General features: G+C 42.6%; 1 protein-coding gene across 3 annotated transcripts in view; it reads left to right on the forward strand.

Moving 5' to 3' along the window:
* Positions 1–19,361, forward strand: part of GRIA1 (glutamate ionotropic receptor AMPA type subunit 1) — a 318,993-nt gene that overhangs the window by 239,798 nt on the left and 59,834 nt on the right. For all 3 annotated transcript variants that reach the window (XM_084832440.1, XM_084832439.1, XM_084832438.1), the window contains exons 10-11: positions 1,256–1,462; positions 2,422–2,792. In XM_084832440.1, coding sequence (XP_084688566.1) covers positions 1,256–1,462; positions 2,422–2,792 — 578 coding nt within the window. The remainder of the gene's footprint in view (positions 1–1,255; positions 1,463–2,421; positions 2,793–19,361) is intronic.

Below are 19,361 nucleotides of genomic sequence, written 5' to 3' on the forward strand. Positions count from 1 at the left end.
GCAGGGGCCAAGCTTCGGCACTCAGACTGATTGGCTCGACATCCACAGCTGAGCCCAGAAGCATCATGGGAGAGGGGGAGATCTTCCCCTCCCACCCCTTAAGTTCAGAGAGTTGCCGTGTTTTTCCAAAACGGAGATCAACTGACATCATAACTCTTAGAAACCCCTAGATGGTTGTTCCTTTGTAGTTCCTCTGAGTCTCAAGCAATTAGCATCTGTATGCCTCATTAGGATTAATGGAATTAAAGCCTTGGAAAGTAGCCCTTTTATCTGAGTGTTGATTCTGGCTATTGGAGAAGTCAGTGGCAACAGGGGCATCCTGACAGCTACTAGCGTAATACCGCTTCTCTTCACCTTAGAGTTTCTCTCTCTCATTCTCTTTCTCTCTTTCCGTATCTCTCTCAGCCTCTGTCTCTCTCTCTCAATCACATACACACACCAGCTCCCTGTACCACCTCCTCAAAGCAAATTCCACACAAAAGAAGGGTTGTGGTGCCAATCCTTCCATTCAAGTTTAAATGGAATGGAAATATTTGGAAGGGTGTGTGGAAATTCTAAAGCCCCTCCCCATAGCCCCTTCTTACATTATGGTGATATGAAGGAACCCACCTGTTCTCCCTCTTTCCCTCCCTTCATATTTAGGCACAAGGGGGAAATCTGTGCAACTTCAAAAGGCAGGTAACATGATGACTGCCCACTCCCAGCTACAAGATAACTCCTTACCTGGCACAGGGAATGCTGGGCAGCCTTCATGGCTACTACCCTTCAACAACTACATCACCATGCCTTCTGCTCATGGGCTGAAATGACAACTGCTATGCATCTGATAGGCATGAGCTATAACTACATCAGGATCCATTCAGGGGTAGATGAGAATCACATCCTGATAAGGGTAAAAGTTCCTGAATGTTGCTGGAGGTAGCTGAGTAGCTCTAGATCTCTGCACAGGACATCAGGCTAGCCTTGAACTCATCAGTTATTTGAATAGAATTATGAAGTTCAAGTAGATGGAACATTCTCCTTTGCTTCTCCTTGGGAGTTTTTGTTGTGGTAACCTTCATCTTGTTTATTTAGTCAGTTCCACCTTTCCCATACTTTTTTAAAATAATCTGGCTGGGAGAGATGATAGCCAGCCTCTTTCCAGAAGATGTTAGCATGAGTGCTGAGGACTTAATTCTCTTCTGGCATTATGCAAAAAGATGCACACTTCTAGAAGGCTGAAACATGGATCTATAACTTGTTGTATTTCTCCCAGGAAGCCCCATATGTGATGCAGAAGAAGACCAATGAACCATTGGAAGGAAATCTCAGGTACGAAGGATACTGTGTCGAGTTGGCTGCTGAGATTGCGAAACACGTTGGCTACAACTACAGCTTGCAGATTGTTGCTGACGGGAAGTATGGTGCCCGGGATCCTGAGAGTAAATTATGGAATGGCATGGTCGGGGAGCTAGTCTATGGAGTAAGTTTCTAGCTCTGATCTGGTGGTTTAAAATCTGTCACAGCTAATGATGTAAGAACATCCCCGAGTGTATTGTTCAGTTTAGACAAGCACCAAAGATCTCACATCATTTTGCCTCAAGCCACTTGCCATTTGTGTCCAGTTGCTGCATGGCTGATCATTATTTGCCCATAACAGCAGATACATATTAAAATCTGTGCTAGTCAATGTGTTGTACCATTAATGATACTGTACAGTTGGCAAATAGCCACTTGAGTTGAACCATTCTCAGACCACTGAAATTATCTGCATCAGGCATTTGTTAGTAGCAAAGCATCTCCATCTGGAAATAAGTGGCTAGGCATCTTGCCAGCAGAAGACTCTCCACTCCTGGTTTTGTAATTATGAAACTGAGATGTCACAGGTCCTAGACTGTGGCCTTAGTCGAAGGATCATACCAACAGATTTGGATTGAATCCAATGTAGGAGACCCCCTGAAATGAAGTTAGTCATGACTACCTTGTCTCATTAATTTCAATGGGTTTATTCTAGGACTAACATTAGATTAAACTTGTTGTTAGGAAAAGAGAAGTAGTGCTAGTAGTGAATATCAGGGAAAGGAACTAGTACAGAGACACACTGGGATTTTTTTTTTAATTATAATAACATAAACCTGCTTAGGCCAATCAGATGTGGCAGTGGATTAAAAAAAAAACAGAACTGGGAAACAGTTATAAACAAAACATAACTTGTAGTTTTCAAGCATTTCAAACTTGTTATTATTTTCTCATATTCTAAAAAATTCCCGAGTGTCTGAAAACCAGACTTTACAGCAGAAAAGCCAATTACACTTTGATATATAAAAATGGAGACTGAAAATATTATTTAATCCCAAACACATCCCCACTCTTTAATACTTTCTGGGGCGGGTGAACTGCAGATCTTCAAAACATCTAATATTGATCTCCTTTTCTTTGCAGAGAGCTGATGTGGCTGTTGCACCATTAACCATCACTCTAGTGCGAGAGGAAGTGATAGACTTTTCCAAACCATTTATGAGCCTAGGCATATCTATCATGATTAAAAAACCACAGAAGTCCAAGCCTGGGGTCTTTTCCTTCCTGGATCCCTTAGCTTATGAGATTTGGATGTGCATTGTGTTTGCCTACATTGGAGTAAGTGTTGTCCTCTTTCTGGTCAGTCGCTTCAGCCCTTATGAGTGGCATAATGAGGAGCTCGAGGAAGGACGTGACCAGCCAGCCAACGACCAAACAAATGAATTTGGGATATTTAACAGTCTCTGGTTCTCCTTGGGAGCTTTTATGCAACAAGGATGTGATATATCTCCAAGGTTAGTAATTTCCTTTAAATATGAAGTGGGTGTGTCTGTCTCACCTCATGTTATGGGACATTTCTTCTCCATCATATTTTTCACCTCCAATAAAAGGTCTGAAGCCAACATTTCTTGTAAATATGTTGAAGCAGGATATATTACTCTGATACAGCCTACCCCAGCTAGGGAAGCACAAACATTTCCTGTCTGTCTGCAAACCATGTGAATGTGGCCCATTCGTAATCTTGAAAATGAACGTGAGCAGGAACGCTTTTTTTCAAGAAATGTTCGCAGAATTCTGGATTTGCTATCGCATGTGAAAAATGTTTATATATTTTTTAAAAAATGCACATTTGAAATGCATATTTTTAAATACAGATTTTTATGCTTTAGTCAATGGAAGAAATGTGTGCACTTTTAGAAAATATGCGCAGAAATTTGCACTTTTTTCCATTCGAATGAGCTGAAAAACAAGTTGAAAATGGGAGCGAGGTAAAATGAGCTTTAAAGAATCAGAGAATTTTCAGAGAATTTTCAGAGAATTTAGGTGAGTTCAGAAATCACTGGATCTCCCATCCCTAATCCAAACCAGATGCCCTCTAGATGTATTGGGCAGACTACACCTCCCACCATCCATAGCCAATGGCCATGCTGGCTGGGGATTATGGGAGTTGTAGCCCAACACATTTGGAAGGTGCCAGGTTGGGGAAGACTGGTCTGAACCTTCAACAACTTTAAAAGCTTGCTGTAATTGCTCTTTTAAAAAAGTATTTATTTTGGTCAACGCAGTCCTCCCAGCCACTTCAGACTTCCTTCATTTTCCTTTCAGTTCCCCCCACCACCACCATAAACAAATCAACAACAGTCAGATTGTACATCCTGGTTTCTAAGTAATGTTTGAAATACTCAAGACATGACGGAGAAGAATATGATATTATTTATGTGGAATACAAACATGTGTACTCCATTCTTTATTCATAAAGCTGTCTGAGATGGAATTTGGAGTGACACTTAAAAGTCTTTTCTCATGTGTAGCCTTTAGGCGCTAATTTGAATATCTGGGGGGGGAGTATTGTAAAAAATTAAGCAGAAAAACTGTTTAAAGAACCCACTCTGAAAGAAGCACACTCCACATAACTGAAACACTCCTACAATTTATCTATGATGATGATGTTCACAAGGGAGACAGTGGAGGAAGACAAGGGAAACAGAGGCAGGGATAGACGGGGAAAAATATGCAATTATTTCAATTACACATAGTTTGGTTTAATTACAGTAGGGTGCTGGGGATGAGGGGATTGATCCAAGGCCTGGCTTGAGTACATTTTTTGGTAGAGAGGAGGGGTACAAATGAATCAGTCAACCAATCAATAAGACCTTTACAAAAAAAAGGTGAGTCTGAGGAAGGATTTGAGGGAATTAAAAGAGGTGATCTAATGGAGGCATTCTAGGAGGCAGTTCCAGGCATAAGGGACAGCAAGGAAGAAAGGGCAGTCATTTCAAGGAGCAGGAGGTGTGCAAGATAAGGTAACATCACCCTCAATTAGTGGAAGACCAGTTTTAGGAATGCTACCTTAAGCATTTACTGAAGGCATCAGATGTCCAGTGGGACAGAATGACTGAGACTTTGGAATGGAACAGGAACAATAGTTGAACACTCTGCAATTATTGATCTAGGATTTTGCAAGCTTGAATATCAGTCTGCTTATTAAACAATGATTCCCCCATACCAGATTAAATTGACTGAAATGCCTGAAGACCACTTGGTTGGATCCAGATCTGTCGTTCCACCAGCAGAAGGATACCGCTGGGGGAATAAGACTTACGTGTCTTGTCCTCCCCCTTGCAGCCCCTGCTGTGGCTTCCAAATCTGCTCCCCCTCTGCACAAATCAGCCTCCTACTCCCAGTTCTATGAGGCTTATTCAGCAACAGACTGAGGTGGTAGAATGCCAGGGTGGCAAACTGGGCTAACCACTTTGGGCTGCAGGCAAGAGATATCAGTGTTGAATAATCACCTACATTTAAATTTCTCTGCAAACAGAAAACCACCATAGCAGGCAAGGGAATAGGCTGGGACCTTTCTGTCTATGTGCAAGGGTGTGTGTGGTGTAGGTAAATGAGGGAGCATTACAAATGGGTATTAACCGCCTGCAGTCTGAATTGCTACTGTCCATTCTACAATCTCACTTCCAATCACTCGGCAAGCCCTAGAAAAAGGGTCAGAGTGACAATTCAAGTCAATCTGGAGAAAGAAGTGTCTGGTTTCGGTTGCCACCTTTCTCCCCCAGTGCTCTGAGGGGGCAGGTAGGGACAGAATTGAGAAACTCCATCAAATGCAACTGATAAATCCAGAATTTTAGCATAACTTGATAGAGCAGCCTATGTCTACCTAGAAACGAAGGGTAGCATTAAAGACAAGGAATCAGTGGTCTTTCATCTGAAAAATGTGACTTTTTTTAGTCCTTAGTCCTACATTGTAGACCACTGTTAGTTAAAATTACAGCTAAGAGATGGGGGTAAGGTTAGTTTGGATTTCCAGCCAAAAATGCCCCATACAAATCATCCCTCAATTTGTAGTAAAGGTCAGTCAATTTAAATTTCTCTCACAGAGCCCTTGTAGCTGTAGGGATCCTAAATATAGCACTGGCTTGCAGAACCTTTTGCTCCACTGACTTGCATAAAGACATGTTGTACTTCTAAATGTTCTGAAATGCTTAAAATCTAAAAAAATGTGGAAGATTTATATGATCTGAAGAGAAACCAGAGCATTAAAAAAAATTAAAAACACATTTGTCATATGAAATAAGACTTCTGAAATGGGGAACACTGGTTTAATGTCAGTTTTCTAACTAGCATCTTGAACCATCATTTAAGATCTTGATTACTAAACCAGCATTAAACCAGAGTTACATTTCTGATGTAACAGGGAACTCTGGTTTAAACAGATCAGGACTGAAGCCCCAAAGCAGGCACATAATGGGAGGAGGCAAGGGCAGGGGTGAGAGGGGAGTGTGTGGGCCCTATGTTCTCTCAAGGCTTAATGAACTATCATTATTAGGCTAGGAATGTTAGGTTCTAACCAGGCTACTGTATGTGAGTCTAGGTATTTAAGTCTATGGTATAGACTGCTTTCTGTTCTTTGACCAGATACTGATCCATAAGAGGACATCTCCTCTTATTCCATGACTGATAAATTGCTCAGCAGTCTTTGGTGAGGGACTGTGTCATAAGCCATATGAGTCCAAATAAACAACGTCTACCATATCACCCCTGCCACATGTTTAGTGATACTCTCAAAAGACTCTAAAAGGTTAGTGAGACATGACTTAACTTTGCAGAAGCCATCTGATTCTTTTTCAGCAGGGCTTGTCCTTCTATATGCTTCCTAATTTTATCTTTAATAATGCCTTCAACCAATTTTCCCAGAACAGACATTATGCTAACCAACCTGTAATTTCCTGGATCCCCCGGATCCCTTTTTGAAAATTGGTGTTACATTGGCCATCTTCCAGTCTTCTGGTATAGAGGCTGATCTTAGGGACATGTTGCATATTTTGCTTAAAATATCAGCAATTTCATATGTGAGATCTCTGAGAACTCTAGGATGGATATCATCTGGGCCTGGTGATTTATTTGCTTTCAGTTCATCAATAAGGTTGAGAATTTCACCTTTTGTCACCACTATTTGCATCAGTTCCTCAGACTCCCTTCCTGAAAACATCAGTTCAGGCACAAGTATCTGACCTATATCTTCTGCAGTGAAGATGGATGAAAAGAATTCATTCAGCTTCTCTGTAGTCTCCTTGTCCTCCTTTAGTATTCCTTTAATTCTATTGTCATCCAATGGTCCAACTGCCTCTCTAGCTGGTTTCCTGCTTCTGATATATTTAAAGAATTCTTTATTGTTTTTCGCCTTTATGTTGTTAGCAATATGCTCTTCAAAATGCTTTTTTGCATCTCATATTGTCTGCTTGCATCACCTTTGTGCAAGCTTGTGTTCCCTTTTGTTTTCCTCACTTGGGCAAGACTTCCATTTTCTGGAGGAAGCTCTCTTTTCTCTAATAGCTCCCTTAATGCTGCTCGTTAACCATATTGACAACCTCTTGGATGTGGTGCTACCTTTCCTAACCTGTGGTATTCATTTTAGTTAGGCTTCTATTATTGAGGTTTTGAGTAATCTCCAAGCATTTTGAAGGGATTTAATCCTCTCGACTCCCCCTTTTAATTTCCTTTTCACCAGTTCCCTCATTTTAGAGAAGTTTCCTCTTTTGAAGTAAAATATGACTGTGTTGGACTTCCTTGACAATTTTCCATTTAAATGTATGTTAAATCTGATAGCACTGTGGTCACTGTTTCCAAGTGGTTCAACAACATTTACATCTCGTACTAGGTCCTGGGCGACATTAAATCCAAGGTCGCCTCTCCTCTAGTTGGTTCCATGATGAACTGTTCTATGGCACAATCATTAAGGGCATCTAGAAATGTAACCTCTTTTTTGTGGTTGGAACATGCATTTATCCTGTCAATGTGGAGGTAATTGAAGTCACGCTTTATTACAACATTTTCTTGTTTGGATATCTCCCTGATTTCATTTTTCATCTAAAGATCACCCTGAGCATTCTGGTCTAGAAGACAGCATGTCCCTAGTACTAAATTAGTTTTGAAGGCCAGTATTGTCACCCACTCCACTTCTGTGGAGGAGTCTGCCCCTTTCAGGTTTTCTAGTCTGCTTGACACTATGCTGTCTTTGACATACAGAGCAACACCTCCTCCAGTATTCTCTTCCCTCTCCTTCCTGTACAGTTTATATTCAGAATGACTGTATCCCACTGGTTTTCTCCATTCCACAAAGTTTCCATTGTGTCCACTGTAACTAAGTTCTCCTTTAAAGCCAGACACTCCAACTCTCCCAGCTTGGCTAGGAGGCTTCTAACATTGCAGAGGAACAACTATACATGGTATCCCTTCTCAGATGTGTCCAATATGTTCATCTTGACTGGCCTCTTTGACTGGCTATCATGTTACACTAACTGGGTATTATGTTTCACCTCTTAGCTAAGAATGAGTCCTATCGAACATAGTGAGGGTTATGTCTGAGTAAAATACAAAAGTAAATTGATCCCAACAACCAAGGCAACAACAAAAAAAGCAACTATCACGTTGGGTTGTATAATAAATAACTTCAACAAGCACTTCACTTGAGCCTTTTCTGGCCTCAAAAATTAAAAACAAGCAATGTAAGCTCTGAAGTAAATGAATATGAAAATGTTTGTATATTCGTGTCCGACTCTTTGCGACCCCGTGGACCATAGCATGCCAGGCCTTCCTGTCCTCCGCTGTCTCCCAGAGTGTGCTCAAGTTCATATTCATTGCATCGGTGATGCTATCTAGCCATCTCATCCTCTGCCGTTCCCTTCTCCTTTTGCCTTCAATCCTTCCCAGCATCAGGGTCTTTTCCAGGGACTTTTCTCTTTGCATTTGGTAGCCAAAATATCTGAGCTTCAGCTTCAGTATCTGTGCTTCCAAGGAGCAGTCAGGGTTGATTTCCTTTAGGATTGATTGATTTGACCTCCTTGCAGTCCAGGGGACTCGTAAGAGTCTTCTCCAGCACCACAGTTCGAAAGCATCAATTCTTCGGCGCTCAGCCTTCCTTATAGTCCAGCTCTCACAGCCATACATTGCTACTGGGAAAACCATAGCTTTGATAATACAAACCTTTGTCAGCAAGGTGATGTCTCTGCTTCTTACTATGCTGTCTAGGTTTGCCATAGCTTTCCTCCCAAGGAGCAAGCGTCTTTTAATTTCATGGCTACAGTCACCTTCTGTGGTGATCTTGGAACCCAAGAAAATACAATCTGTCACTGCTTCCATGTCTTCCCCTTCTATATGCCAGGAAGTGATGGGGCCAGATGCCATGATCTTAGTTTTTTTAATGTTGAGTTTCAAACCAGCTTTTGCACTTTCCACTTTCACCCTCAACAAGAGGCTCTGTAGATCCTCTTCGCTTTCTGCCATTAGGGTGGTATCGTCTGCATATCGGAGGTTGTTGATAATTCTCCCGCCAATCTTAATTCCGACCTGTGATTCATCCAACCCGGCGTTTCTCATGATGTACTCTGCATATAAGTTAAATAAGCAGGGCGACAATATGCAGCTTTGTCATACTCCTTTCCCAATTTTGAACCAATTGGTTGTTCCATGTCTGGTTCTTACTGTTTCTTCTTGACCCTTGTACAGGTTTCTCAGGAGAAAGGTAAGGTGGTCTGGTACTCCCACCTCTTTAAGAATTTGCCACAGTTTGTTGTGATCCACACAATCAAAGGCTTTAGCGTAGTCAATGAAGCAGAAATAGACGTTTTTCTGGAATTCTCTTGCTTTCTCCATGATCCAGCAAATGTTGGCGATTTGATCTCTAGTTCCTCTGCCTCTTCGGAACCCAGCTTGTACTTCTGGTAGTTCTCAGTTCACATCCTGCTGAAGCCTAGCTTGTAGGATTTTGAGCATCACCTTGCTGGCATGTGAAATGAGTGCAATTTTATGGTAGTTTGAACACTCTTTGGCATTGCCCTTCTTTGGAACTGGAATGTAAACTGACCTTTTCCAGTCTTGTGACCACTGTTGAGTGTTCCAAATTTGTTGGCATATTGAGTGCAGCACTTCAACAGCAACATCTTTTAGGATTTTAAATAGCTCACCTGGAAGACTGTCATCTCCGCTAGCTGTGTTGTTACTAATGCTTCCTAAGGCCCACTTGACTTCACTCTCGAGGATGTCCAGCTCAAGTTCAGTGATTGCACTATCATGGCTATCAGGGACATTCAGATCTTTCCTGTAGAGTTCTTCTGTGTATTCTTGCCACCTCTTCTTAATCTCATCTGCTTCTGTTAGGTCCCTGCCTTCTTTGTCCTTTAACCCGTCTTTGCACAAAATGTTGCTTTGAGAGCTCCGATTTTCTTGAAAAGATCTCTTTCCCATTCTATTATTTTCCTTGATTTCTTTGCATTGTTCATTTAAGAAGGCCTTCTTGTCTATCCTTGCTATTCTCTGGAAATCTGCATTCAGTTGGATATATCTTCCCCTTTCTCCTTTGCTTTTCGCTTCCCTTCTTTCCACAGCTACTTGTAAAGCCTCATCAGACAGCCACTTGGCTTTCTTGCATTTCTTGTTCTTTGGGATGGATTGAGTTGCTGCCTCCTGAACAATGTTACGGACCTCCGTCCATAGTTCCTCAGGCACTCTGTCTATCAGGTCTAATCCCTGAAATCTATTCCTACCTCCACTGTATATTTATAAGGGATATGATTTAGGTCATACCTGAATGGTTTAGTGGTTTTCCCTACTTTCTTCAATTTAAGCCAAAATTTTGTTATAAGAAGCTCATGATCTGAGCCACAGTCAGCTCCAGGTCTAGTTTTTACTGACTGTATAGAGCTTCTCCATCTTTGGCTGCAAATATAATCAATCCGATTTTGATATTGACCATCTGGTGATGTCCATGTGTAGAGTCGCCTCTTGTGCTGTTGGAAAAGAGTGTTTGCTATGATCAGCATGTTCTCTTAGCCTTTGTCCTGCTTCATTTTGTACACCAAGGCCATGCTGGCCTGTTATCCTGGTGATTTTTTGACTTCCTACTTTAGCATTCCAATCCCCTATGATGAAGAGGACATCTTTTTTTGGTGTTACTTCTAGAAGGTGTTGTAAGTCTTCATAGAACCGATCAACCTCAGCTTCTTCGGCATCAGTGGTTGCGGCATAGACTTGAATTACTGTGATGTTGAATGGTTTGCCTTGGATTCATATTGAGATCATTCTGTTGTTTTTAAGATTGTACCCCAGTACTGCTTTTCCCACCCTTTTGTTGACTATGAGTGCTACTCCATTTCTTCTAAGGGATTCTTGCCCACAGTAGTAGATATAATGGTCACCTGAATTAAATTCGCCCATGCTTTTCCATTTGAGTTCGCTGATTCCCAAGATGTCGATGTTCAATCTTGCCATCTCATGTTTGACCACCTCCAGCTTACCTTGATTAATTGATCTTACATTCCAGGTTCCTAAACAATGTTGTTCTTTACAGCATCAGACTTTCTTTTCACCACCAGACACATCCACAGCTGAGTGTCCTTTCAGCTTTGGCCCAGCTGCTTCACTCTTTCTGGCACTACTTGGAAATTCCCTCTGCTCTTCCCCAGTAGTATATTGGACACCTTCAGACCTGAGGGGCTCATCTTCCAGCGTCATCTCTTTTAGCCTTGTGATATGTTCCATGGGGTTTTCTTGGCAAGAATACTGGAGTGGGTTGCCATTTCCTTCTCCAGTGGACCACATTTTGTCAGAACTCTCCACCATGATCTGTCCGTCTTGGGTGGCCCTGCATGGCATAGCTTATGGCTTCACTGAGTTACGCAAGTCCCTTCGCCACAACAAGGCAGTGATGCATGAAGGGGAATGTTTGTATATAACAGGCAGCAAATGCATTTCAATCATAAATTGGTCTTCTTCTGTGGCTAATAATATCAAAATCACAAGTTCTCACGTAACAGTGTTATTGCTGTTTTATTTCATTTGGAAGATTTGGCTGAGAGTCAGGGTTCTTTTTTCTTCTCCATATGCCTATGTAAGAATGTTACTTCTGAGTAGACATGTATTGGATTGCACTGTAAATAAATGCCTTGAAATGATTTGAAGAATAACATATTCATTTATCATGGAAGCCAGACGTCTATAATGTTGAAATAGTTCCATCTCTGGTTTACATAGTGCTTGTGACGATATGCTGATAGAAACCAAGTTCATTTTGTACTATCAGTTATAATAATCTAATCCCAGCACATGTGGCTAAGATAAGAGAGGGCAGTAAAACCTAATTTTTTTTGCTCTGCTGGTGCTGTGTCCTAACAAGAACTTCAGTGAGCACAAGATATTAGATATCTCAGAATCAGTAATCAGGCAATGACCTTTTAAAGCCCATTAGTATCAGAAATGTTACAGCTTTTCAAGTACCTCCAAGGTCTTTGTTTCTCTGCTGCCTGGCCTCTCATTAATAATTTGTCTAGCAGAAAACAAACAAATCAGAACCAGGGCATATGGACAGAGCTTTCCTACTTGTTGTGCACCACTAACAGCATCTGCTGGTGTAATTTCCTCCTTTACTTCCCTGTTTTGTGCTGTTTTATCCTGGCCTCAAAGCATACATACGGTTAACTTCCATCCAAATGGGGCAAATGGGTCTCATGCGGATGTATTCCCTTTAAACATCCTAGGAATGGGTAAGGCAATGTTCAGCAAATGCACATTTGATTTCACGTAAGTATTTGGCTATAGACATTCAGCTACACTGTGTCATAAACCAGGTTACCACATTTGGGGGCATACTTCCATGAAATTCGGCAGAAGCCATGACAGTCAGTAGATTCCAACAGAAACAGGGTTCTTGCAAAAGTCATTTACTTTCCCAGGATGCAATAGGCTTGCTGGAGATATCATCTAGACCTTACACATACTGATGGTTCCATCCTAACACACTCTAAGGAGGCTTTCCCCAATATGGCGCCCTCCAGTTGTTTTGACCTTCAACTTCCATCAGCCCCAGCCAGCATGTCCAATGGTAAAGAATGTTAGGGGTCAAATGCTAGGAGTTGTCCAAAACATTTGGAGAATGCCCCATTGGGGAAGGCTTCTCTAAGGCTTAGAGGCCTCTGCGCCAGCTGTGCCTTCCCTGCTCTGTACATACTGGATGCTCCCTGCCAACCAAGTGAGCAGGGGTGCCATTAGCCCTGGGCTCACAGACCTGAATCTCTTTATCAGTGTCCTGAGTGTCAGCCAGCAGCTGCTGCTCAGCCATCAGGAGCCCTGGCCACCCCTCCTCTAGGAAGTAAATTGGGAGGACAGCTGCCATGCTCCTCCCAGATGTGGCTGCACCACCCCAATTCCCAGCTGCTTTCTCTTGTGATGGACATGGAGCAGTGGCCACACTTCAGTCAAAAGTGGAAGCTGAGCACTTAACAGCTGGTGCCTGACTAGGCAGTGGCTGCTGGCACACTGAGGCCAGCCCCCATGAAGTGAGGTGTTGTATTGGCCTCCCCAAGTCTCATCTGAACTTTTGTGAGATTTTGTTGTCATTTTGTGAGATTTCACCAAGTCATGCAGGACTTCACCTGCTCTTGTGAGACTTTGGTGAAGTCTCATGAGACTTCAAGTGGAACTTGGGGGCTTATATATGGCCTCTCCCCAAGTGGTCCAGTCTCAGTCTGTAGGTGTCTGCTGCCAGGTTCAGTGCTCCAGCTGCTGGTCTGTCCAGCTTGGTGTTGGCCATGGAATGCTTGGCCAAGAAGCAGTCAGTGGGATGTGTGGAGCCCCTGATCTTTTAAATACCTAGCAATGCCTCTGCCAATGGAATCTTCTGGACTGGTCTATGTTGTTGCTGTCGTTCAGTCGTTCAGTCATGTCTGACTCTTCGTGACCCCATGGACCATAGCACGCCAGGCCTTCCTGTCCTGCGCTCTCTCCCGGAGCGTGCTCAAGTTCATATTCATTGCATCGGTGATGCTATCTAGCCATCTCATCCTCTGTCGTCCCCTTCTACTTTTGCCTTCAGTCTTTCCCAGCATCAGGGTCTTTTCCAGGGACTTTTCTCTTCGCATTAGGTGGCCAAAATATTTGAGCTTCAGCTTCAGAATCTGTCCTTCCAATGAGTACTCAGGGTTGATTTCTTTAGGATGGACTGATTTGACCTCCTTGCAGTCCAGGGGACTCATAAGAGTCTTCTCCAGCACCACAGTTCAAAAGCATCAATTCTTCGGCACTCAGCCTTCCTTATAGTCCAGCTCTCACAGCCATACATTACTACTGGGAAAACCATAGTTTTGTTGGCAAGGTGATGTCTCTGCTTCTTACTGTGCTGTCTAGGTTTGCCATAGCTTTCCTCCCAAGGAGCAAGCGTCTTTTAATTTCATGGCTACAGTCACCATCTGCGGTGATCTTGGAGCCCAAGAAAATAAAATCTGTCACAGCTTCCATTTCTTCCCCTTCTATATGCCAGGAGGTGATGGGGCCAGATGCCATGATCTTAGTTCTTTTAATGTTGAGTTTCAAACCAGCTTTTGTACTCTCCACTTTCACCCTCAACAAGAGGCTCTTTAGATCCTCTTCGCTTTCTGCCAATAGGGTGGTATCATCTGCATATTGGAGGTTGTTGATAATTCTCCCAGCAATCTTAATTCCGACCTGTGATTCATCCAACCCGGCGTTTCTCATGATGTACCCTGCATATAAGTTAAATAAGCAGGGTGACAATATGCAGCCTTGTCGTACTCCTTTCCCAATTTGGAACCAATCAGTTGTTCCATGTCTCGTTATTACTGTTGCTTCTTGACCCGCATACAGGTTTCTCAGGAGACAGGTAAGGTGGTCTGGTACTCCCATCACTTTAAGAATTTGCCACAGTTTGTTGTGATCCACACAATCAAAGGCTTTAGCGCAGTCATTGAAGCAGAAATAGACGTTTTTCTGGAATTCTCTTGCTTTCTCCATGATCCAGCAAACGTTGGCGATTTGATCTCTAGTTCCTCTGCCTCTTCGAAACCCAGCTTGTACTTCCGGTAGTTCTTGGTTCGCATACTGCTGAAGCCTAGCTTGTAGGATTTTGAGCATCACCTTGCTGGCATGTGAAATGAGCGCAATTGTATGGTAGTTTGGACACTCTTTGGCATTGCCCTTCTTTGGCATTGGAATGTAAACTGACCTTTTCCAGTCTTGTGGCCACGGTTGAGTGTTCCAAATTTGTTAGCATATTGAGTGCAGCACTTTAACAGCATCATCTTTTAGGATTTTAAATAGCTCAGCTGGAATGCTGTCATCTCCGCTAGCTTTGTTGTTACTAATGCTTCCTAAGGCCCACTTGACTTCACTCTCGAGGATGTCCGGCTCAAGTTCAGTGACCGCACTGTCATGGCTATCAAGGACATTCAGATCTTTCCTGTATAGTTCTTCTGTGTATTCTTTCCACCTCTTCTTAATCTCATCTGCATCCGTTAGGTCCCTGCCTTCTTTGTCCTTTATAATGCCCATCTTTGCACAAAACGTTCCCTTGAGATTTCCGATTTTCTTGAAAAGATCTCTAGTCTTTCCCATTCTGTTGTTTTCCTCGATTTCTTTGCATTGTTCATTTAAGAAGGCCTTCTTGTCTATCCTTGCTATTCTCTGGAACTCTGCATTCAGTCGGATATATCTTCCCCTTTCTCCCTTGCTTTTTGCTTCCCTTCTTTCCACAGCTACTTGTAAAGCCTCATCAGACAGCCACTTGGCTTTCTTGCATTTCTTGTTCTTTGGGATGGATTGAGTTGCTGCCTCCTGAACAATGTTACGGACCTCCGTCCATAGTTCCTCAGGCACTCTGTCTATCAGGTCTAATCCCTGAAATCTATTCCTCACCTCCACTGTATATTCATAAGGGATATGATTGAGGTCATACCTGAATGGTTTAGTGGTTTTCCCTACATTCTTCAATTTAAGCCGAAATTTTGCAAGAAGCAGCTCATGATCTGAGCCACAGTCAGCTCCAGGTCTTGTTTTTACTGACTGTATAGAGCTTCTCCATCTTTGGCTGCAAAGGACATAATCAATCTGATTTCGATATTGACCATCTGGTGATGTCCATGTGTAGAGTCGTCTCTTGTGCTATTGGAAAAGAGTGTTTGCTATGATCAGCGTGTTCTCTTGGCAAAACTCTATTAGCTTTTGTCCTGCTTCATTTTGTACACCAAGGCCATGCCTGCCTGTTATCCCAGTGATTTCTTGACTTCCTACTTTAGCATTCCAATCCCCTATGATGAAGAGGACATCTTTTTTTGGTGTTACTCTAGAAGGTGTTGTAGGTCTTCATAGAACCGATCAACCTCAGCTTCTTCGGCATCAGTGGTTGGGGCATAGACTTGAATTACTGTGATGTTGAATGGTTTGCCTTGGATTCGTACTGAGATCATTCTATCGTTTTTGAGATTGTACCCCAGTACTGCTTTTCCCACCCTTTTGTTGACTATGAGTGCTACTCCATTTTTTCTAAGGGATTCTTGCCCACAGTAGTAGATATGATGGTCACCTGAATTAAATTCGCCCATGCCTGTCCATTTTAGTTCGCTGATTCCCAAGATGTCGATGTTCAGTCTTGCCATCTCATGTTTGACCACCTCCAGCTTACCTTGATTCATTGATCTTACATTCCAGGTTTCCTAAACAATATTGTTCTTTACAGCATCGGATTTTCTTTTCACCGCCAGACACATCCACAGCTGAGTGTCCTTTCGGCTTTGGCCCAGCCGCTTCACTCTTTCTGGCGCTACTTGGAAATTCCCTCTGCTCTTCCCCAGTAATATATTGGACACCTTCCGACCTGAGGGTCTCATCTTCCGGCATCATCTCTTTTAGCCTTGTGATACGTTCCATGGGGTTTTCTTGGCAAGAATACTGGAGTGGGTTGCCATTTCCTTCTCCAGTGGACCACATTTTGTCAGAACTCTCCGACATGACCTGTCCGTCTTGGGTGGCTCTGCATGGCATAGCTTATGGCTTCACTGAGTTACGCTAGCCCCTTCGCCACAACGAGGCAGTGATCTTTATAGCTAAATGGTTCCTTTCTTTACTTTTTGTACTGACTGTGTTTTGGGAACCTTCTCCTTTGTGTTTTTGGGTTCTGCTTGTGGGTTTCACATGGCCAGCTGGTTGGCCACTCTATGAACAAAATGCTGGACTAGATGGACCTTTGGTCAGATCCAGCACGGCTCTTATGTTTTTTATGTTCTTAAGTGTCTATAGGCTTGCAGACTTACAGTACAATCCTATACATGTCTACTCAAAAGTAAGTCCCATTGAGCAGCAATTGTATGCACACTCTCTTGGGAGTAAGTCCCATTGAATTCAATGGGGGTGTTTCTGAGTTAGACATGCATAGGATTACACTGTTAATCAGGGCCAAAGCAGACATTACTTTAAAGATGTAGCTGCCATCTACATCTTTTTCACTCTAGAGTAAGTATGGGGGGGTGCAATCTGAATGTGGGAGGGGGCCTGCAATAAGCCCAATCCAGATTGGGGGAGTCACACCTGTAATTTCTGTTGCAAATGTGATCCATAAAACAAATGGATCACTATTTTATAATAGGAATTTCAGGCCCATAGCAAGAGGAAAAGGCTAAGCCCTGCAACACACACGAAGCCCCTGACTGGTCCCCTTCCAGCTACTCTAGAGTAAAAATGGGGGGAAGACATAGCTGCTTTGGTTCTCATTTTCCTTAGCTTTCTAAACTGTTCTCATTTTTTAAAGTTCATGGCAAGTAAGATTATATCAAAAGTTAGCCTACAAGTGTTAACTGATTTAATAAGTAGATTAATCAACTAAAGTGTTGATTAAATGTGAGGGTGAATTTGAATCAAAGGAAGCAAATTGAAATTGGTGGGATTGAGACTTAACAACAACCTTGTTTAGTTCTTTTTAAAGACATTTTGGTTCCGGTATGTTACTGTAATTGTGAATTTAAGAGAAAATAACGATGGCCTTTCTGTTTAAATTAGTAGTTTATTAAATGTAAATTTATTTCACATCTCCTTCATTATCTTCCAAACAGTGCCTAGATTGGGATTTTGCTGGTACACAACTTTAATTGCATTTATTAACTACTTGTCCGAAGTTCAGATTGAGGTTTTGTTGATATGCAAATGTAATTACATGCAATCAATTAATTAAAGGAAACACAGATGATTAAGCAACTAAAAAAATCTTTAATCAGTGAATTGCCTGAATTCAAAAATATAAAATAATGAAAATGAACACAATAGGATGCACTTATCATGTTTTAAATGTCCTCACGTATCAGTTTCGCTTAACCCCAGCCATAAGAATAAAGCCCAGATAAAATGGCCTACTTACAACACTTCCTAAAGATGCTGAGGTTTGGGGTGTCTGTCCAAGGATAGGGAGTTAGGATAAATTCAAACATTCACCTTTCAAGAACTCTAACACCAAAGGCTTGTTCATACAATCTTTGTGGAAATACCATAAGCATGTTGATGTAACAGGACCAGGGGGGTGGGGTGTCTCCATGAGCAATTTTCTCTGAGCTGGCTGCCTTTGCGGGTTGTTAGGGATATATGATGTCATTGCCATCCAGCAGCCACCCCAGAGCTTATCAGGGAAAAACCAGATTTCCTGGGACTGCTTGAAGTCCGATTCTTTTCCTTAAGTCAGGTTCTCCACGGTATAGTTGCTGTGTGCCCCAACCCCCGAATTGACCTCTGGTACGCTAGCCCTGCCCGGGGGTGTGCCTTTCACCGTGACCACAGTCAAGGCATGTTTCCTGTCCCTGTCTTTCCCAGCACAAACCAGTTAGTTTCGTCTCAAAAGTAACTCCCATTGTGGTCAATGAGGCTTGTTCCCAAAATGTGCACTGAGATTCCCATGAATCGAAATAATGCATTTAGAGAACCTTAATGTCGAAGCTTCGAAGCTTTGACTGATCACAGCAGGGTAGCTAGAGCACTGTGTTCTGGAAAGGATTGCTTATTTAAGGAAATAAGGGTGAGAGAGAGAGAGAGACAGAGACAGAGACAGAGAGAAGGAGATTGTTCCTGTCCCCCCAGCGTTTCCCAACACAAACCAATTAGTGTCTACTCAGAAGTAACTCCCACTGTGGTCAATGAGGCTTGTCCCCTGAAGCAGTGGAGGCTGTCTTATTTTCAAAGGAAAAAGGCAAAGACAGCCTGGAGAGGGGACCCTCTCTTATTGGTTGAGCAGCTCCTGCCGGTCAGATGACGTTCACTCCAACATCCCCACCCTACCCAGAAGTATGTTCTGTGAAGCAACTTTTACTGGTGCAATACACTTGGTCGTGGAGCCCTGCATGGAGCAAAGCCAGATCCTTGAAAATGAGATACCCCCCAGATGTCCCCCTTACTATGTCTATAATCAGAACATGTGGTGCAGTGCATAAATGTGCATGTCCAGTTCTCCCTCAAATAAAAGGTGAAAGAATCACATAAAATTGGGTCTATGGCTCCATGCAAATATACCCCACATTGCAGGTTATGGTACTGGTGTCAGGCCTGGGCAGTGATGGTGGTAGATAGGAAGTCCAGTCCTACCTATCCCTAGGTAGGAATGGCACTTCCATGTTAAAGATTGCGTGAACTTGTTCCAGGTGATGACTTGTGAATCAGGCCAGCCATAGACACAGCTTCCACATCGCATCATCTCAAACACACCAGATTTCACTGGAAGGAGTGTCCCACCCTATTCTCTGCTGATCTCACTGCATCTGGAGTACTGTGTTCAGTTCCAGGAGTCACATTTCAACAAAGACATTGATAAACTTGAGTGTGTCCAGAGGAGGACAGCAGGATGGTGTGGGGTGTGGAAACTAAGTGACAAATGGTATGTTTAGTTTAGCCTAAAGAAGATTAAGAGGAGACATGAGCCCTATTCAGACATATTGAACTTCAATAGAGCAAACACATGAGAAGAAGCTCTCTGTTGTCGCATTTGTCACAGGTTGACTGTTGTCACAGGATGACTGTCTGAAGAAGACAGCTTTCTC

The sequence above is a fragment of the Heloderma suspectum genome, chromosome 2, assembly GCF_057233095.1.
Source record: "Heloderma suspectum isolate Gila_16-S chromosome 2, 16-S_ref, whole genome shotgun sequence".
Taxonomy (NCBI): domain Eukaryota; kingdom Metazoa; phylum Chordata; class Lepidosauria; order Squamata; family Helodermatidae; genus Heloderma; species Heloderma suspectum.